General features: G+C 32.3%; 4 protein-coding genes across 8 annotated transcripts; 2 read left to right on the forward strand and 2 right to left on the reverse strand.

The window, feature by feature from the left end:
• The first annotated feature begins 113 nt into the window (after positions 1 to 113).
• On the forward strand, positions 114 to 3,345 carry LOC139106526 (uncharacterized). 3 transcript variants are annotated; one of them, XM_070663373.1, is made up of 5 exons: positions 114 to 823; positions 992 to 1,852; positions 1,932 to 2,060; positions 2,164 to 2,397; positions 2,488 to 3,345. In XM_070663373.1, the coding sequence occupies exons 1-5, from the start codon at positions 761 to 763 to the stop codon at positions 2,512 to 2,514; spliced, it is 1,314 nt and encodes a 437-aa protein (XP_070519474.1). In that variant the 5' UTR covers positions 114 to 760; the 3' UTR covers positions 2,515 to 3,345. The 3 variants fall into 3 exon arrangements, with proteins under 3 accessions (XP_070519474.1, XP_070519473.1, XP_070519472.1); XM_070663372.1 differs by having other exon boundaries at positions 116 to 823; positions 1,932 to 2,078; positions 2,469 to 3,344; XM_070663371.1 differs by having other exon boundaries at positions 117 to 823; positions 1,932 to 2,078; positions 2,488 to 3,343.
• LOC139106534 (iron-sulfur cluster assembly 2 homolog, mitochondrial) lies at positions 2,543 to 4,785 on the reverse strand. 2 transcript variants are annotated; one of them, XM_070663390.1, is made up of 4 exons: positions 4,643 to 4,785; positions 4,519 to 4,542; positions 3,558 to 3,779; positions 2,543 to 3,363 (listed from the first exon to the last, which is right to left on the reverse strand). In XM_070663390.1, exons 2-4 carry the CDS (start codon positions 4,533 to 4,535, stop codon positions 3,186 to 3,188), a joined length of 417 nt encoding a protein of 138 aa, XP_070519491.1. In that variant the 5' UTR covers positions 4,536 to 4,542; positions 4,643 to 4,785; the 3' UTR covers positions 2,543 to 3,185. The 2 variants fall into 2 exon arrangements, with proteins under 2 accessions (XP_070519491.1, XP_070519489.1); XM_070663388.1 differs by lacking the exons at positions 4,519 to 4,542; positions 4,643 to 4,785 and adding an exon at positions 4,026 to 4,201.
• A 124-nt stretch (positions 4,786 to 4,909) lies between these two features.
• Positions 4,910 to 8,234, forward strand: Atg14 (autophagy related protein 14). Its single transcript, XM_070663370.1, has 9 exons — positions 4,910 to 5,109; positions 5,377 to 5,482; positions 5,763 to 5,844; positions 5,936 to 6,173; positions 6,317 to 6,507; positions 6,568 to 6,724; positions 6,809 to 6,985; positions 7,070 to 7,208; positions 7,306 to 8,234. Exons 1-9 carry the CDS (start codon positions 4,910 to 4,912, stop codon positions 7,465 to 7,467), a joined length of 1,452 nt encoding a protein of 483 aa, XP_070519471.1. The 3' UTR covers positions 7,468 to 8,234.
• Positions 8,235 to 10,285: 2,051 nt separating this feature from the next.
• Positions 10,286 to 21,665, reverse strand: LOC139106531 (protein phosphatase 1B). 2 transcript variants are annotated; one of them, XM_070663381.1, is made up of 6 exons: positions 21,344 to 21,665; positions 19,815 to 20,736; positions 19,324 to 19,441; positions 16,349 to 16,466; positions 15,810 to 15,864; positions 10,286 to 10,848 (listed from the first exon to the last, which is right to left on the reverse strand). In XM_070663381.1, the coding sequence occupies exons 2-6, from the start codon at positions 20,625 to 20,627 to the stop codon at positions 10,831 to 10,833; spliced, it is 1,122 nt and encodes a 373-aa protein (XP_070519482.1). In that variant the 5' UTR covers positions 20,628 to 20,736; positions 21,344 to 21,665; the 3' UTR covers positions 10,286 to 10,830. The 2 variants fall into 2 exon arrangements, with proteins under 2 accessions (XP_070519482.1, XP_070519481.1); XM_070663380.1 differs by lacking the exon at positions 10,286 to 10,848 and having other exon boundaries at positions 11,349 to 15,864; positions 21,344 to 21,663.
• Positions 21,666 to 21,863: the final 198 nt, after the last annotated feature.

Genomic DNA, 21,863 nt, shown 5'->3' on the forward strand with positions numbered 1-21,863 from the left:
TTATCATTAGATGGAATTGACTGACTTTCTATTACAATAAATATTGACGCAACTGTTGTACGTAACTGTTAGAGCCATCTAGCGATAACCTGTATGCATTAAAGTAAAACCTCTCTTTACTCTTAACCTCTCTTTAAATTCTTTGCCCGAGTGCAAGGAATTTGCTACATGATACGCGGATGATATGGTATCGGCGTTGATCGGCGTGTACCGCCCCGCATTTGAAAGCCTGCAGCTCGCTCGTACATCGCCCGACCTCCGTCTATCCGGCGCATATCTTTCGTCGACGTGACGTTCGCATACGTACATACAAGTCGTGCAACGCGAACGGCAGCACGGTATGGCACGGTAGAACGCGCGTGTATATCACGTCCCGCTGGGGGCGTTTCATTTCGAGGACACGGTTCTCTTGCAGCCCTCCTTTGCGAGCATCGTCCCCCGCGTTCGCGCATTTTATGGGGTGTTGCAGGGCTTCACCGATCGCGGCTTAACGCTCGAATCGCTCAAGCCCCCTACCCCTTCGGCCACGTCCGGATTCTTCCTGGAGGTGTGTGTGCGTGTACGTGCTGACTTGTCGATAAACAAGTCGTCGAGCGCGTCGACGTCATCGCCAGGAAACGCGCACACGATGCATGCCCCAGCGCCGCGAGCGCAACACCCGAAAGTCTCGTGGACGATGTCCAGGTGTCGATAATCATCGGTATCCGCGTGGCGAAACGCGTTAACGGGCGCGCGTCCTGGCAGGCTGGGCAAGGAAGGTATGGAGGGTGCCAACAGTCAGCTGCAGATAAAGTATCAAAAAATCGCCACGGAATATTCGAAAGTAAGAGCTTTTGTCGTAAAGACGGATCTTTTCACTTACCGAGATTTATATTATTAAATGGAAAGCATCTGCTGTTTTAGATAGTGATAAACCATCGGTATCTTGCTTCGATCTGTCGCGTTATTAATTGCTACTTATTGCATCTAAAAAGGAGGTAATTATTTACAGATTCGTGCGCAAGCAAACGTTTTAAAAAAGGCTGTAATAGAGGAACAAGCACGTAACGTGGACATCCGAAATCAGTTGAAGGAAAAAGAGGTGGAATTTCGGAGAGCTGAACAGGAAATTGACAGCTTGGCATTTCGCAATCAACAGTTGACAAAGCGTATAACTGTTCTGCAAGAAGAGCTCGATAAGGCGCAGAACAAGCCTAAGAAGGGTAAAGGTAAAGCATCGGAGAACAGTCAGATTCCGCCGCCACTATTGCCTCCAAATAACATCTTGGACGAAGAGTTTCAGAAGAAAATTGTTGAGAATGCTCAACTCTTATCGCAGATCAGTGATAAGGACAGTGAAATCGAAAGCTTGCACGAGAGAGTACAGCAGTTGGAATGTAAGATCGACTATTGTGAGAAGTCGAAGATAGAGTCAGAGTGTCAGTATCAAGGCACTGTAGACAAATTAGAAAGAGAGAGAAATGACTTGCAAAGGAAATTAAACGATAAACAGAAACAAGAAGAGACCGTATCGTGGTCTAGTAACGAAGGTAGGCGCGACGGTTACGATTTTGATGCGAGAGGCGTGCTCTCGAATCATCGTCAAACGGAACCATCGCCGTTCTCTTCGCCGTCTGCCTCGCGTAGATCGTCGAAATCGCTCGGAGAAGGCAAGCCCCAAAGGTCACAAGAAGAAAGTAGCAATGAATTTCTTTATGCGAAATCCTGTGATTTAGAGAAAGAAATTAATCATTGGAAAGCTCAGTATCATATACTCAAGATAAAATATGATGAACTGGAACAAAAAGATGTCGAGGCCATTTTACAGGTTGACGATAGCAATCCATCAAAACCTGTGGAAATTCACAATATGGTATGTATCGTTTGCATTTCCTACTTCAATTTCTTTTTTATATATGTTTAATTAAATTATTTAATTGTTTTCTCAACAGATTGGAAAATTGAATGCACCCTTTGCCATACCGGAAGAAATTGAAGCTCGTGAATTAAAAATTAGGGATTATTTTCTAGAAGAAATCGAAAGATTAACCAACGAAAAACACATCTATCACGTAAAAAATGTAGCTATGGCTGCTAATGTAATGAGACACATTTTTATCTTTGTTTTTATGTATTAATATTTTCCTATCTCCATCGTATGATGTAAATTTATTTGTTTTCTAGAACGAAGTTATGCATGTGCAGTTAGATACAAGTGAATCGAAAAGAGAAAAGTGTGAAGCAGCGCTATTAGAAACACTTTCGAATTATAATAGTATACAAAAAGAAAAAGAAACGCAGGAGGTAAATTACAAGGTACAGCTCAATACTATGAGCGAACATCTTGCCAATATGAACGAGAAACTTATCTTCCAAACAGAGGAGATACAACAATTGAAATTTGAACTAGCTAATAAGGTAAAGATTCAGTATATACGAGTGAATATCGTGTTCAAGTATTCAATATCGATTAAAAACATTAATATCAGAAGCATAATTTTTTTTCAGAATAGTAAAAAAGGAAAACAAAAGTGATCCAGGTCAGAATTGCAAAGAACAATCATTGACATTCCATTCAGTGGCATGATTTAATTACGAACATAAGTTTTATGTGTAATTCAGAAAGAAAACCACTGGCTTTGTGCATACTCATATCTTTAACGCTGAAAGCGCTAAAGAGCTCTCTAACTCGATGTTATATTATTTATGAAATCAAAATAAAAACTCGTTGACGTTCTTTTTATGAACGCTTATGTCATAAGTTTAACTCTTCTATATTGCATATTGTGCAACAATTATTTTTCTCATCTGCTCATACTTATTTACAGCGATACATCAACATTTGGTATAGGATAAATTTTATAATCTAAATTAATTTACAAAGAAATCTTGTTTTCGTACCACTTGTAAAACATCGATAATTAAATCGTTTATAGTAAAAATGTAAATTAATACCTACAATTGTAAATTCTAAGCCATTCTTTCTATATTAAAAAAAAAGATGTAAGAGATATGTACAGCTACTGTTTATAGTAGGTGTTGTGATAAAATTAATGTAAATTTGTCAAAGCAATCGTATGTATTGCTTTGTGCATAATATAAATAAAGTACAATTAATCTTCGGTAAACAGTTAAAAAATTTACATTAAATTACAAACCAACATCCTTATTAATCAATGTAACAGGGTGTAACATACATTTATTACCTATTCTACTTTAATAGCAAAGCTAGCACCACAGCTACATCCTTGTTCTGCTAAAGGATTATTTATTATTCTAAAAGCCGATCGTATCAATTCTGTATGGAATTCTATTGTTGACCCCTTCACATATTCTAATGAGGTGGAGTCTATTACTACTTTAGTACCATCCTTCTGAAATATGCTGTAACATAAGGAGGAAAAAAAAAAAAAAAAAAAAATGTACAGTTGTATTATATATTCTTTTGATATTATTGTATAATAAATTTTTTTATATTATATATTATGTTGTATATTATTTATATATATATATATATATATATATATATATATATATATATATATATATATATATATATAAAAAGCTAGAAAACCTACCTGTCATCCTCTTTTATATTTGAATCCAAATCAAATTTGTATTGGAATCCAGAGCAACCACCACCCTCTACAGTAATTCGTAAGCACATGTCATCATTCGCGATTTCTTTTAAACGTTTTACACAACTGTCGCTGATGATCAAATCGTCTGTAGATTTGACAATAGCATCTGCTGACACTCCTTGGGATGATGTAACCGTGGATATATTGTACCATGGTAAACTGAGAATAAACAGGAACGGTTTAATTATATTAACGTGTTAAATGAACATTAGTATTATATTTTCATGTTCTGTAACTAAACATTTTTTAATTATTAATAAAATACGTAAATACTGAAATCGACACAAAATATAGGCATACTTGTACAAATTGTTTCGTTTAATTGTAGTACAGTAATACGATATAATTAAAAAGAAAAATGCTACCGCGAAATTTAACGTGCCAACGAAATCAAGTTTTACTCACGTCAATAATCGAGAGAAATACCGATTTGCCGCAAAGTTTGAAGATAACCCCCACATGACGTGGGTTAACTTCGCCATGTTACTGAATGCATCAAATGTAAGAGCTCACTGAGCGGTTCTTTGCTGAACGCGCGCAAGTATAATAGTATAGAAGTCTGTGGACAACGACATTATCGGACGTAGCGATTGGCTGCGGAATAGAAAATTTACAGAGATTCAAGAAATATTCTATCCCTCAACCAATCGCTACGTCCGACGATGTCGTTGTCAAAAGACAGATAAGGCATTTTCTGTGGTGACAGCGGCTAGCGTACGTAATGCTAGGCGGCAAAGGCAAGGGATGAGAGAACGAGAAGAAATCAGTCATCGGCAATCCGGCCGGCGCGGTATATAATACATGCGGCATATGTGAAACTCGACGCACACGACGCTAAAGTCGCGTTCGCTAGCTGCCGTCAATCGTCGTATCTGCCTTTCAGCGTACGTAATACTACCTTAAGAGAGGGTGCATGAAGGTGCTAAAACGAGAAAGAGCAAGTTAGTGTTCACGATTATCATTTTATCTTTCTCTACCAAAGTAGCGGAGAAGGATGAAAAGTAATTATATTAAATCTTTACCCCACTCCAAGTATTGACAGACAGAGAGACAGATTCTCGTGGAAGGATGGTGTCGCTTCTTAGCTTGGCGCATCTGTTCATCCAATCACGCAGTCTATCTCCAGTATGCTTATGCGGGTAAACGGTTAGCGGATCAGCTGATGGGACACAACACAATACAAGCCAGTCGGAGGACGAGAAGGAGGGTCCGTGCTATACCTCCGTTCTTGTTGCTGCTGCTGCTGCTGCTTGCTGCTATCGTTGTCGCCGCCGTCGCTGTTGTTGGTTATGGCGACAAGTAGCTCCGACGGCTCTTGCACCGCGCCCGCGGATTTTCAGCTCTCGTCTGAGCTAGAAGACGCGTCGAGTCGCCTAAGCATGAACCTGCTCAAGTGCCCGTTGTGCCACAACAGCCGTCGGATTTTTTACTGTCGCCAGTGCGTGCAGAACGGGGATTTTATACATTCGAACACCGTCTACTCTGAACGGTACGTCCTACGTTTTAATTTTCTCCTCATAGGCCGATATTAATAGGCACTTCTTTTATATTTAAGATTATCTCAAGTGCAATTACTTGTCTTAGGACAAATAAAAAAACTGACTACGAATATGGGTCATATTCTCGGCATTTTTTTTTTTTTTTTTTTTACGTCTTTAAAATCCAAGTTTATTTCTGAAAATACATTATAGCTATCTAGACCTCACATTGGAAGCATTCTTGTTCTGTGGTTATAATTACTGATGATGTTATTTAGATTTGCAGACAAACAAATGCGACTGGTAAGGCTGAAAGCTGCCAGAGCCCAACTAGAGGAGAAATGCATGAAGTCTCTTGAAAGACACAAACAAAAGGATAAGCTGGTACCTCTACAAATAATAACTTTCTTTCTTTTACATTGTTATCTATATATAAAGAGACAACAGACACTGTTATTTATAGGTACACATTTATTTTAACACATGAACACATGAAGAAGTTTCTTGCCAACAGTCAGTCAGTTTTAGTATAGTCAATGACAGCTATTATACAGAAAATTGTTACATAATTTAAACAAATAATTATGATTGACAAGTATATTTTCTTGTACAACATATTTACTGTAGCCATGCAATGTTTTGTATTTAAAACTTTTAATTTCAGATTTGTGATATAAATACATGTAAAGAAAGAGTCAGACTACTTCAATCTCTAGTAAATGAAACAAGACAAAGTATCAGTAGAGGTAGGATTCAAAGTCTGAGAATTATTGTACTTGTTCTAATTATCTATTTTATTTCCTGTTAATTATTTAATTTTTTTTTTCTTTTATATAGGCAATCAACGTTTGAATGTTTTAAAAGATGTAAATTCCCAATTGACTCTTCGAGTACCACGGCATGAAGATAGAATAGAAAAATTATATCGTTATGTTAATGGCTTGAAAGTTAAACAGGAGAAACAGAAAGAAGCTGTAGACAGAAAAAGGGAGCAATTAAAAAAAGTTATCAGGACTGCTGCCAAGCACTTGATTCAGTATATATTTCCTTTATCTAAGGTGCAGCCAAATAAAAGGTTAGATTTTTATTGTAAAATATCTTGTTAATTATGTACAAATAAAAAAATAATTGGTAAAAAATTTGGTAAAAAAAAAGGGATAATAATTGAATCGTATAAGATATTAATTTCGAATTCGATTATATAAACGTTATTCATAGTTTATGCAGCAGCGAGGATAGCGACAGTGCCACTTCAGATGTCCTTACTAACGCATTAGCGGATGCATCGGGTACGTCGTACGTACGGGGTAGATGGATTAGCGAAAAAGAAAGCTCTTTGGAAATTCATCATTGTATAGTTGAACCAACGTTACCAGCGACAGGAGACTACAGTGCTTATTCTCTTTGGGGTAATTATATTAATTCGTACAATAATTAACATTTTACATAAGTATAAACGCGTTATGTAGTTGCAGCAAATAAAGACGGAGTACCAGGTGCAAACAAGGAAAATGCAATGCACAATCCAGCGTATAATATCAGTGCTGCTTTGACATACGCAACACAATTGGTTAATGTTCTTGCCTATTATGTTAATGTGAAACTACCATATAAACTTACTTGCGGGTTTGTATAAAAAATTATATGTGTAAATATATTTATCACATATTTTTTTTATCTATTTTTACTATGTCCGACTTGTTTCTTCAGAGAATTTTGTGGAAATGAATTGTCGGACCAAAAATTCGCTAGAAAAGTAGCAAGGCTAAATAGTAATGTATTACATTTGTGTCTTACGCAAAATACCAAAATAGAAGTTTTACATCCCATGCATACGTTACAAAATCTAATGCATTTGCTCAATACTGAAATTAGTGATCTCGGAAGGTAATTCATAATAATTTAATTTTAACAGATAGAATAAAAATTTGTAAATGTGCGATAATTATATATGTATATTAAATATTATAGAATTGGACCAATGGAAGTTGATCCGTCTGTAATAGCACAACTTCATAATCAATTAGTTCCTGATTTGGAAAATAGCGACGATTCGGCTTCCGACGAAGAAGATCTGTGTTGGGGCTGGGAGGCTGTAAGTCATACTTCTGTAAGTTATTTATATTATATTATACTTTTTTAACAATTTTCACTCGATAGAAATCTAACTGACAGATACTGATATTCATGGCGATATATATACATAGGTACCGAGTATGGCTTGTCCAGAAATGGCTGTACCTGCTTCTGGCGCGATGGCTAGTCAGCAATCTTCTAGTATGCAAGTACATCAAAGTGTTGCTGGTGGCCTGGTAACAAGTGCAGCAGCCAGTATTGCTTCGTTATGGCGAGGTTGGACTAATAAATAATTTTTTTTTTTTTTTAACCAGTAAATTTCTTTCTATATATCATCCAGCGGGAATGCAAACGAAACACGCGTAACAGATAGAGTGGAATATTTCAAATATGTGAGAAGCGACGTTTCCGCGCGATCTGAGCAAAAATTCAGCTCTATTTGCAATATTTTACTGGATGATATACAGATATATTTACATTAGATTTCGACTTTTTCAAATCAAAAGACAGAAACTCTGAAGAGGTGCTTTAAAGTAAAAATAATATTTATATAATATTTCTATATTGTGGGAAAACAGATGTGATTTTTTAAATCAATACTTGTAAATACGTGACTTTCTTAATTAACACGTGACATTCAAAGTAGTTCAAATATGCTGTGACAGATTTCGTTAGATCTGATGTCTAACTTAGCTCGAATCTAAAGTAATTAGAAAAATATTAATAAACTGGCTGTTCAATAAATTTATGAATATTTTATATTTTAATTGCACCACAAAAAATAATAGATTAGATTGTGATATATTAAGATACATGCTAATGATTTACAAAACCAGATGTGTGTTATTAATTAGCACGAATGTGTACCGATATAGCATTTGTTATGGTAGAACATATAAATATGCAATGACTGCCTTTTCTATGCTCATTGCATCATTCGATGCGATTATGTCAACAGAAATGAAATACGCTTCCCTCTATTAAATATGTCATTAATAAATTTTATATTGTGGAATTTAGTTAGTGGAGTATCTGTAATAAATAAAAATTTTTGTAAGCATATTTTGTAATTAATCTTGCCATTTTTTATTTTGCAGCAAGAATTTTGATTGCATAATATAATGGAAATCTTGCTAAATAATTAAATAATGCATTTATTTAGTAATTAACATAAGTACTGAAATATTTTTGTAAATTTTTAGTTGTGGAGAATAATGTACATTATCTTATTTATTATATGTAAAACTATTATGCAACAGTAAATATTTTTTATCATTTAGCGTAAAAATGAAGTTTGTTAAATACTTGATACTTAATAGTATAAGGGAAAGATATTATAAAGTACATTAATCAATTTGATTATACTACGATGTATATTAAGATGAGAGCATTGATAAGTAATTTTGTGGTCATTGTAGAGTATATGATCATCCATAAGAAATTGGCACATAGTTCTCAAAAATACATTATTAATAATATTTAGTTTTCAAAGTTCAAATGTTTTATCCAATTAATTTATTAGGTTGTTCGGAAAGTTTCTTTTGAATTTAGCACATTACGCGTTGTGTTATAAATTAAAGCAAGAATAGCGAAAGCGAATAGAAAGCGAAGTTCAACAAATTTATGCCGGTCAAAAAGTCTTTTCGAATTTGTGAATTTGCTACAGGATCGTCGTAAGCTTTTCTAAGTGCAATTATTTCAACAGAAATTACGGGAAAAGATGGAAAATTCTAAAATTAATATTCCTCTTGTGATATTATTGAACGAAACAAGTAGATATGCTTTAATAAAGTATCTGAGCGCAACACTACGTCCTGAATTTATATATTAGATTTGCAACGATCTTTCCAAACTACCTAATACAATAATTTAATTTTATTTTAGTACAACGTATTAAACTTAATTTTTTTAAATAATATAACTTATTTCTGGCAATTCAGTGTATTGAAGCCCAGAATTAGCTTGTCGGCAGTTGTGAAGTTAACGTAAATATGATACGTTTCATAATTACATGATAAAGTTACTTTCTATGAAACATTTATCATCAGATATTGAATTTTCTCATAAACCAAATATTTTTTTTTTTAATGCTATAAATATAAAAATATGAGAAAAGATATGGACAAATAGATTTATTCCATATTGCATCATTTTTTATGCGTATATCCAATTTTCTAATATGATGTTACAGAGTTTTATAAACATATGACAGATAAGAAATGAATTTCACAAATTACAATATCGAAATGTTAATAAACATAAATCTACATATAATTTAGCACAATTGTATATCTTATTTAATTATGCGTGTGTGTATATATATATATGCACAATTAATTTGATGTAACTGTTATTTGTAATATTAAAGCAAGCGTTACCAGTACATTTCGAATTAAATTACATTTAAGTTGAAATAGTGATAAGTTTTAAATTGACAAAGCGCAACAATTTAATTCACATTTTTAGAAATGTATAATAAAATACGAATAGCGTAAATATTTCATATGTATGTAAGAATGGGCGAATATACAGTTTTTATCTTATCATAAAATGGCTATGTTTTATCTGAACAAAGATGCATTGTGATATTTGAAGTAAACTAAGATGTTTTTTGTTTTTTTATTTTTTATTGTTATTGCTGTATATTTAAGTAATATCGATAAGAAAAATCTTTAACTACACCAATAACGATACGCCCATACCATTTTAGATCTTTTGTATCATCTCAATATTTTTGAATAAATATGTAAAAATGATAATTATTGTAGTATTACATTCATATATAAGTGTATATGCATATGTATACGTATAAGAACCGAAAAAACTAACACAAGTAACTCAAATAAGCAGATGTCAGATAAATAAATTTTACATGACAGAAAAAGAAACACTTAAATGTATTGATTTCTATTTTTATACAGAAAGCAGACTTTACTTAATTTATGATCGAATAAAATTAATTTAATAAGATTAAAACATGTAATAAATTTAAATATACAAAAAATGATATTATTTTAAAGCCTGTTATGTATGCAATTATACAGCAATATAAAGAATGTCAATTTTTATAATTATATAATATACATTGTGTTTATATGTAAATTTTATTTCTCTATGAAAATAAATATAATTTTACATTTTCTTAACGTTGACGAAGATTAAATTTTTAATTTAATAACCAAAAATAGCATTGTAGTAATTTAACTTTTATATAGTTATAAATTATTTATGTATTATAATTTGATTTCAAAATTATGTCTGCTGAAATTGATAAAATTTAATTATACCTAACCACATATCGCGAAGATGTTTTATGTATAATTATATGTATAAAATGAATAAAAAATATATATGAGACACACACACACTCACACACGCGCGCCCATACACACACACACACATTTAAAAACTTTGTAACCTTTGTTTTCTTAGCTGAGGAGAGAATGTTTTATATAATATTTTTCTTTATTATGCGTAAATATAATAAATTGGGAGGAAAAAAAAACTGATATGCAATTACCACTCTCCACAGTCCCTGCTCATGTAGAATACTCCATTACGACTCTTGATGATAGATATCTCATTTTCACCTCTTTTTCGGTTTGGCCAGTCTATTGTAATTTAGCGTGTATGAAATCGTATACATATTGTATACATTAACTGCTCTGTGAATTCTGTAAGCATATCATTATATAGTACGTTAATTTTTGCATATACATCATCTTTTTCTGAAAATTTAACACATTTCATTGCTATATTTCTTACAGATATTAGAATATTACACAATTTAGAAAAATATTTTATGAATTATTAAACGCTGAATATTCATTATTCAATTATTGATAACATCAACAGCATATTTCTAGGGAAAACGTATTTACTCACTAAAAAAAGAATGTGCACAGTATCATTATAATAAAATATATTCTAAATTTTTTATCAAGTTATGTGTTCATAACAGTCAAATATCCAATCGTGTTAATTAATTCCTTCCAAATACTAAAAAAAAAAAAGAGTATATTACTTGCAATGGAATAATTAGAGCAAAATGATCTGATTTACCTATTCTATGTGATGTAGTAGCTGATAACGTAATATATATTTAACCAAATGCTTGGATGCAGGTAAAATGTCAAAAATCACATACGCTTGTTAATGATGAAAAACGTAAAACTTGTTCCCATCAAATCATTTTAATTATGCGTATTATGTACAATAAACATAGACAGGTATTGTACAATTAATCATGTCGACGACTCTACACACGACAATATTAATATATCTAAAATAATAGCGTTATACCGCATTTGAAACGCCAAAAACTTTGCAGTATACGACAGGCGCTTATTGTACGATTTTAACTTCCTTTTCTATTTCCTTAATTCTGTCTGTATACTTCAAACGCCGCATAAAAATGTGTGTTAAGTCTAAAGCTTCCATCTTCAAAATAACAATGTACATGACTTCTTTTACAATTTTCTCTTACAATTAAATTAGAAAAAAAAAAGATCAAGGATCATAGAAGCTGTAATATATCAAAAATTTTAACAATTGATATTAAGCTTGGTCAGTGGGGATTCGTGTATCCCTGGCAGACTTGTGCTCTGGTTCAACAGAAGAGTAAAGAAGAGCTGAAAAGACTTGACAAAAATAATTTGATAAATTAATTACAATATTCATTCTTTCCAAATTCATCGAAATAATGTTAAATAAATTTATGCTCGATATAATTTCTTGCTATAAAATGATTTAGATCAACGAGAAAAGTCTTAAGTGTCATGATTCATTTATGGAGCACTATTTTAGCAAGATGAATATTATGTAAAAATTGTTTATTTGATGCTAACTTCTGTATAAATTCGAAACAAAAAATTTATCATTAGAGCCTAAAATGGTAATAATACATATACAATGTTACAATACTTTTCTAACAATAAAATTAACGACTGCAAGTTTTTTTTTTTTTATCATTCTACAATCGATATTGTAAATAATATTTAAAACAATTAAAGATCACAAAAAGAAATAAATGCAGTTATAGTTACCTTATTATTGCGGTTATGCCAATTGAATTAAATTGGAATATACATAATTTTACATATATATATTATATGTATAACAATGACTAATAAAATACTACCTTTTCTTATCACAAAAGCATATTTTACATAATTTTTAGTCTTGATAATTCTATCCTGCAGAATATATACAAACATCGAAATAATAGAAGAAAAGAATGCAATACTGTTTTATGTATTTGTTTTTCTTTTAAATTTTTTAATATTTGGCTTTATAATGTTAAATTTAATGTTACAAAATAGGACTACATGTTAAACAAATTTACTACTAAAGAGATAGTAATTAAATTATATTAAAATATTAACTCGAAATAAATGACATATTAATCATAAAAATAATTAGTAATGTTTGCCAGTTACTATCAAATTAAAAAAAGTTAATGTAAGTATCATGCCCTCAAATATTTAATTTTTTTCTTTCATTTAAAAGCATACCTAACCTGTACTGCTTTATTCTAGATTATTTGCAATGAAATAAAAACACATATGATTAATATGGGCGTTATATCACTGTCACTAGATGAGGCACAAAAGCTCAGCAAAAGGAGATATTCAGCTTAAAATCTTTATAAATTTGTAGTCTACACTCTATATAATTGTTTTAACTAGATTTTAATGACTTCAGGAAATTATAAAGCTTCAGTATATCTGTGATAAATTTATTCTGTATCTCACAATTGTCAAAATCTAATATTTTATGTAATCTTTTGTTAAAAAATTAAGAATTGATATTAATTAATAGATTGCGAAAATTCGTGAGATTTAGCGGGTAATTTTTGCTTTAATGTTCCAAAATGAATTATTCCTAACTAATGATAAAACAAAGTCTTGCTCGCAAATTCAGCAAAAAAGAAAGATAGTACATAATTGTATCACATATATCTTAGCATTATTCGTCTGGGGAAACCCAGACTTGCGAAATGTTTTCAACTTTCGCGTCCTATTAGATTAGATTTAAAAGAAAAACTTTAAAATACCAGTGAAATATATTAGTATCTTTACATTTCCATTTGAGACATAGTAAAAATAGAGGGTTAATCCGTTCTCTGTATAAGACTTATATATTTTTATTTCTAATATATTACTTAAAAAAAAAGGGTAATAGATTGGGTATTAACTTTGTTAGTTTCAGGACACTCCTTTTATAACCAGAACGGTAATAAGTATACTTTGGTACATGTATACTCCATCATATGCACGAGGATGGCCTTGATGTTATAGTTTCCGCTTTTGTTTTAAAAAAGACGCCTTTATATGCACGACAAATAATTATAAAAGTGAAAGGTAAGTAGGTTTACGTTTGATATGCGTTATTCCATTACTCATAAAGCTGATTTATGTATCTGCATATGTATTAATAATAAACTCTTTACTCTAACACTGTTGATTGATTGCATTCAATACATTTAAAACTGCATACTCAATAATACATTTATCCTATTTCCAAATGTATATTAAATACAACACTTTAATATATTATAATTGGGCAACCGAATATTAAATTCATCAAGTAACATTACGGAAAACTAAATTCAAGGCCTCCTTATTGAAGTGTGGTATTTTTTCATTTTTAAAATTACTTGACGAAAATATCAGTACACTGTTTCTGAGACAATCTTGTGTGTGTGTGTGTGTATGCTGTGTATATACAGGACTGATAGTTTTAAAACTAAGCAATCAGTTTTTTTTCCTACTCTTCTTCTGTAAAAAGTTTTTGTTCTACCAAGTACACTCACCGTCAGGAATGGCTTTCGTGGTGCTGCGACGGTGGCTAGCGTACAGTGATCTTGGCGTGGGATACGTCGAATCTCACACGAAGCACGCGCGTAGATGTGCCATGGAGCAGCGGTCAACGAGGACTGAGGGGGAACGCGGCTTACTAGACCTCCACGCATATGGTGGAGAGGGGAGGAAGTCACGTACGCCAGCCGCCGTCGTCGCTCGCCGCAGCAAATGCCATAACTGTCTCTCAGTGTACGTTATACTGGTAATTCCATAAGCATGAAAAACTGATTATAAACGAAGAGTAAGAAACACCGATCGGAGAAGTATTTCTGAGCGCTATTTTTTCCTAGATCTACAAAAATATATAGTTATATATCGCAATATTATGCATTTTTTATCAACATGGCAAGAGGGTATGACAGAAATATTTTACTAAATCCTTATTAAATTTCATGAACATCTCGCTTCATGATGTATCACGTATGTATTCTAATACAGAAATTTTGTACAGTTTTGAGAAAAATACATTCTTGATGAAGGTAACATTAAATCCTGTTCGTGTGAAAGAGCTATGCAAGCGGTATAAAACGTATTGTCGTTAGTCTATTGTGCAAATTTCACAGTAATTTAATAATTTAAAAGTATCATTTTTTTTTTAAAAGTATTTCGAAATAAATGCATACATAATACATATTATGTTTTCTACATTTTTTTACATATTTATATTATATTAACTTACACCTTGATTATCTTTCATATTACCTAATTTTCCATTTTTATTTCAACTTTTAATCCAGCCAGTACATCTCATTTTTAGTATAACATCTGTTTAACCCTCTGCTTATATAATAACTGTAATATAAACATTTTTTTTTCTTCCCCGGAATAAAAAAGGAATTTATAAAATTCAACAGTAATAATTAGAAAGAAAAAAAAAAAAAAAATGAAATAGTGAAAAAATCCATTAATCAATTAGAATCACTTGTAAACTATATACCATTTATCTGCTTTACATTTTCTCCTGAAATATGCCATTAATCGTAAAAATGTTTTACACATGTTCATATAAAGTTTATTCGACTTTTTCATACTCTAAATAAAATATTGTTCAAAATAATATAAGTGCATGTTAAAATTGAAAATAAAATTAATTATATGTAATTATCCTTAGTCCCTTTACAATTGATATTTTACTTGTACTATGATTCTATTAAAATTATTAACTGGCTTACAATGCAAATTAACAATTTGCACAAAATAATGAAACTTAATTAAGTAAATAGGTTCACTATCGTTAAAACGCTTAAGTTTCAGCCATATTTTAAAAATAAATCTTTTAAGAAAAATATATTTCTTAGATGCATAACCCCAGATAATGTTTCAATGATTGCGATTACTAAAGTTACGGATAAGGAAACTTTTGCACAGCTTAAGTTTTTAAACAAATAGTACAGATAGATGAATAGAAACACTTACAAAAGTACGTAATATTTAATTAATTTACGCACTAATTTACGTTTTGCTAATCGCGGGTCTCTTTGTAGAAGTCTACTAATTATATGTTTTTACGAGACTTGCGAAACATAGTTTTGCGCAAGGCTCATCAGTTTTATAGTACAACACATCGTAATTTTTTTTTCTTTTTTCTTTTTTTAACATTGATAGGATTTCCTTATTTTAGAAATTACTATTCAAATAAATGTGTTGACGGGTAAATTCTGCATCTTTATATGAATATGGAACATGTCTTATTATTATATAATTGTACATTTGATGCAGTTTAAAAAACGATCGGGGGTTAGTTATGTAAAAGGGATGTATCCAACACTTACAGAACTTGCTTTGCTGGGACACATTTCTCGAAACATTTTCTCGATGAAAGGTTGCCTGAAAAGAAATTAATATGATCATCGTACATTATAAAATATCCGAAAGTAAATGCATTCAAGTACATTTAGAGAAGGTCAAGTATAAAATTATTGGGCTGTCACGACAGAAATCTAATTATATTCTGGAATCTAGCCAAATTGGTGGAAGATTGTCGATTCGTCGGTTGCATTTCGTAGTAGCAATATCAACATCCAACGTTAACATAATTCGTGAGCACGGAGAAATTTTTCAATATAGTTTATTCTTAATCTTTATTCAAAGATATTAAGTATTCAATGCTGCATTTACTCTAAAATATTTTTTTAATCAGTTATGTGTATACATATATTACGTAAGTACGAGCTGCGATTGTTATAATTATACAATATTCTACAGTGACTAATCTGTACAGAAATTAATTCATTCAAAACAAAACAAAACAAAATTTCTTTTATGTTCTTTATTAGGAATTTTATTACGTATAATATATTATTGAACTTACTTAGCGTGAAGACCACCACCAGGAGGTAGATAAGGAAATTCTTGGTCGCTTCCTCTAAGAAGTTCAAGCATTTTTAGGTAGTCAAACTCACTCTTATCCTCCTCTTGGGCAATTATTTCTATAATGATAAAAAAAATATATATATTAAAGTCACACATATATAATTAAAATATCAGATGTTGATTTATATAAATAATATATTAACTAATTACGTGTTTTTCTTAAATTATGTGCAATTCTGAATACATTAAAACATATAAATAATAGTGTGCTTGGTACAAGATTCTATTTTTATAATTTTTCATGAACCTATTATATAGTAGTCATTATTTGCTATTTAGAAAACACTGTCATTTTACACATTTATGTGTGATGTAGACATACATTTCCATATATGTTTTTTTTCTATAAACAATAACTAAATTACATTAATTTAAAATAAAATAAAAATTGTAATAACCTGCTGAAAATATATAAACTCTATGCTTGTACAATTTATAATAAAATCACTAATAATACAGTAATTTTTTTACATGCAGTTTTCAAAACTTGCTTACGGGAAATAATTAGCAAGTGTCAATTAACAGATATCGAAATACATTCATATATAACGAACGTGCGCGTACAAGCACGCACGTATATACAACTCTTGATACAATACATGCATCTACTTAGGACTGGAAGAGTAGATTGTACATTACATTTCTTATGGAAACATACTCTTGTCTTAAGTAGATACATTTTAATCGAGCTCTCAATATATGATGTAAACCACCTCTGGAATTGTATATAAAATATTTTCTTTAAAAAAAAATAAATAAAATCAAATTAATGCAATGTTCCTCCATAAGAAATGCATTGCTATTAAAATTGATATCAAAAGTATATAATAGACAATGTTAGATTCTCGTAAGAAAAATTGCACCTACCTTATGACATGGATTAGATGAACTTTAAGAGGAACAAACATAAACGAGAGAAACGACTTTTGTTGTGTATATAGTTTCTATGTTCTTTTAAATTTTAGTTTTAGGTTTATCAACTCCAAGGGTGGGACACATCTTTCAGCAAATTCGCAAAATATTTATTGATACTTTCTGTCATTACACAACGAAATGTGTATTAATTTTATAACACTAAATTAATTTTTTTTTTTCCCTCTCTTTCTTTCTTGTCATTAAGAGAGTGATATGAAATACATTGATTTAATTTGGTCATAAATAAGGCGTAGACGTTTATGAGATTTCACGATGAGCCTTTCCAAATGGACAGTACCGATATGTGCTGAAGTGTAATTCGTATATAAATTTTTTTTTTAATTTAATAAAGTATATTTTGATATCATTTCAAAAAAAAAAAAAAAAGAAAAAAAAAACCCCCCGGTGTTGATTGACAATTGTGAGTGAAATAACTCACCATGAAATCTTACGATATTTTATGCCCTATTAATATAGTATTAATGAAATAATTTTAAGAAATTATATGAAATTGTGGCTAAAATTATTATAAAACATTTTCCTCAAGATAAGACTAGAGTATTACAAATATATATTACTTTTTCTCATATATGTGGGTTGATGTTTTTATAATATCTTTGTGTTGCTACACATTAAGATTGTACTCACATTTTTAAAGCTTTATAACTTACGCATTTTAATAATAGCATTAATATTTAAAAAACAATTATGTTTGTACTACAATATAATTTAATTCTCTTAATAATAGCATAGCACAAGTTAGTATCTTTGTAATATGTGTATTACATTACTCGGGCTTACACTTTTTCAATAATGTGAAATTTAAGGAAATGAATTATTGCATCTGTTTTCACGTAAGTATGTTACTTATTAATTTTATATATCCAAAATGTAATTAAAAAAAAAAAATAAATAAATAAAAAACAGAAAGTAAGTTATTAGCACGAAGCTCGTAAAGAATTTTTGGAAGTAACACGGATGCAACGGTGATAAAGTTTATTAAAGTGAGACAAATATGCGCTTTTGTATGCACGGAACGATATAAGACATCAACGATTTATAAATGTATTTTTCATGTGACAGATATATATATGTATATATATGAGACATTGATTTTATTAACCACAAAGTGCAACGTTAAAAAAATGGGAATCACACATTGTGTGGTTATTATTACACATACTTTGTACAATAGATTGTGCAAGCTTCAGCATTTAAATCGCAATTTAAGTTAATATGAATAATTTAAAGAATTTTAAGGTGTTATTATTGCTATACGACATTAAAACACTGGAAAACATTATCACTTTTGTAAAAGATTGCTTTGTGTATAATGGACTAGTTATATATCTTGTGGCACACAGTGATATGTAGATTGCAAATATAAGATTATTCTGAAAATAAAACTCTTGATCTCAGACTAGATTAGATTACATCTATATGCGACATTGGAAAATATTGCTATTTTGAACTTTTATATTAATTTTTTGAGTAAATACACATCGCCTCTAATAACGTAATAATATATCAGTTTATCAACCGAGATAACATTTTTCTAACCATATTATAATACTGTTAATTTCTCTACTAAACTTTTAACTGTTCTAATATACATAATTTATAATCATATGCAATCATTTGCAAACTAATACACTATCTGAGAGAAGTCATTCACTCTATTATTACGATTGGTCTCTATTTTTCCATTAAGCTGCAGCATTTGCAGCATTATAAATGTCTAAGAATAAAAGTATATATAGTTAAAAATAGATATCTTTCATACAACTTTCATAATAATTTTTATATACTTTGGCACTAATAAATTCTTAATAATTGTGCAAATCCCCAATAAATATGAATCAGGATTTGCCATTACAATTATATTTTATATAAACAAACATTAATTTATTACGTCACTTTCGTGATGTACGTGACACCGTGATCTCGAATTAATGCAACAACATAAAGAATATAATGAATTAAAATATGGAAAAGAACCTTTAATTTTCCTTGCAATAGCCATTTCCAGCATAGCTTCCTGCGTCTGTGCTTCAGGATTTGGTTTCGGTGCAGCCGGAAATGTTACCAGGACTATGCTCATATTATCTCTGCTACCCTGTAACAAAATTGCAGATTGATTAAAATATATTATTGTTAAAATATAGTAATCGTTACCGTGTTTCTTTTTTTTATTCCACATAAATGCAGATTATACAGAAAATTAAATTTAACATAATTTAGCACATTAAGTAAAAAATATTATTTTACAAATAAAAATAAAACAGTAAGAAATATAAATAAAATGGTAATAAATATTTCGAGATTTAAATAGTCTCGAAATATTTATGTAAATGTAATTTATGTAAAATACTTTTATGTAAATTTTGAAATAAATAAATAAATTAATTAATATACCCACTACAGTAAAATTATTTGTTACATAAAAATGCATGTACACATATAAATATATATAAAATTAAATTAAATACCTTGTAAAGACAAGTGTCTACAACCAGATTGGTAACTGCTTCTAAATCATCAGTTAGTTGCAGCCTCGAATGTATAAAATTACATAAATCTTCGTTGTTCATTACATCCCAAATGCCATCACATGCTAAAACTAAAAACTCGTCGTGTTCATCGTCCCTGTCTAGCACAAATATTTCTGGTTCCGGCGACACTAACTGCTCACAGGGGCCTCGATCTTTCAAATTTTTGTATTCGTAATCACCCAATGCACGGGAAACCGCTAGAGATCCATTAACTCTTTGGATCATTACGCTACCGCCCGCGTTTTGAATTCTCTCCTTCTCAGCGGGTAAAACGGGCTTGTGATCCCGTGTCGAGAAGACAGGAAGTCCAGATCTGCAGAGTACCGCCCGAGAGTCGCCACAGTTGGCAATATAAATATTTTTCGGTGATATAAATGCACACACAGCGGTAGAGCCAGACTTGTCCGTACCAGCGCTCATCTCGGGCAAATCTCTCATCTCGTCGTCGAGTCTGAGGAATCCCGAGTGAATCCCTTTGATAACATCTTCAGCCTTAAACTCCTGCGTTTGCATTATACATTCTAATAAGTGTTCTGCACTGTGTGCCGATACCAATGCACCTGCATGACCATCAAACACCGCAAAGTAGCTCCAATCTGAGAGGCCACCTTCCAAACAGGGAATCGCTCTATGAGCGTCCTCCATCTCCATTCGCCAGCCCTGCATGCTGGCAACACCATACCGCAAACCATTGCCAGTGCCATGCTCGTTGCACTTCTCGGTCTTTGGAGTATCCAAAAACGCCCCCATATTACTCTTCAAGTATTTACTCTATCAGTTGATTAATTTGTTTCTTGCTTGATTATTTGATTAGCATCATTCCTACCAATCTTCAAAATGGCACTTCTCTCACTCTTACCTAAAATCAAAAGCTTTGCTATATTATATAAATTTCTTTTTGCTCTGTGCTATTGTTTCCTGAGGCGTCGAACAAGCTGCAAGTTTTGCAGCAAATCAAACGCAGCAATTTCAACGCTAATCGCTGACACAATGATAATAGTGCATCGATAACACGGGAGCAAACTACCTCGCGAGTTCAAGTGACAAAGGCCGAGGTGAGGATGACCGGAAAGCAAGTCGGCCGGAGTGCGAGTGTATCGAGCGGTGTTTTGGCAGCGCGCGTTATCGCCCGGCGCGAATAAATCCATTGCTTACGCTACGCGTGCCCGAGGAAACGATATATGCCGCAAGAGCTTTCGTTCCACGATGGCTTTTTGCGTGATATCGTGCCGCGCGTGGGATAACGCGTGCGGCGGTGTTTCTAAGCGCTCGTTTGTCCGTCGACGACGATCACAGACGAAGACGCGCGCGCGAAGAACTTCTTATTTGGCAACGACGAATTTTCGCGACTAAAATAGTTTACCCGCTCGCTCGCTCGCTCGCTCGCTCGCTCGCCCGCTCACATGCACGCGCGCACGTACGGCTACTGCTCGCACGGATGCTGAGTGTACGAGTAGAGAACTTACGTCGGCGAACCGTGACCGAGGATCATAGTTGTGTCAGGTACTGAACGAAGCGTGCTCGAACAATCTGCCGCCGCCGCCACCGCTGCCGCCGCCGCCGCCACCACCACCACTGCCGTCCGTCACCGTCGTCGCCGCTGCCACTGCGTGATATATCGCAGCGTAATCGCGAAGCGATTAACGCACTCGCATCGTGTTCTCGTCGAAGCTGCGAGCGTAGTTCGTCACCGTCGAGCACCACGTACTCGTCGTCTCGTCTTGCTCGCTGATTCCGCCGATTCTGCCTAGCTGGCTGGTTGGCTCGTGCCCGCACACCGCACACAGAGAAACAACGAAATCGACTCGCATGAATGGCGGATACACACGGCGGGTCGACGCGGTGCGCATGCGCCGGTTTATTAATAGAAACTCGCGCATCGTCGTCACCGTCGGCCAATTGACGTCCCGCAATTTCCGTTCGCGCCCGGCCGATATCTCGTTTTATAGGATCGTCACGCGGGGTAAAATTAACTCGCTCTCGTTC

The sequence above is a fragment of the Cardiocondyla obscurior genome, linkage group LG11 (assembly GCF_019399895.1).
Source record: "Cardiocondyla obscurior isolate alpha-2009 linkage group LG11, Cobs3.1, whole genome shotgun sequence".
Classification (NCBI taxonomy): Eukaryota; Metazoa; Arthropoda; class Insecta; order Hymenoptera; family Formicidae; genus Cardiocondyla; species Cardiocondyla obscurior.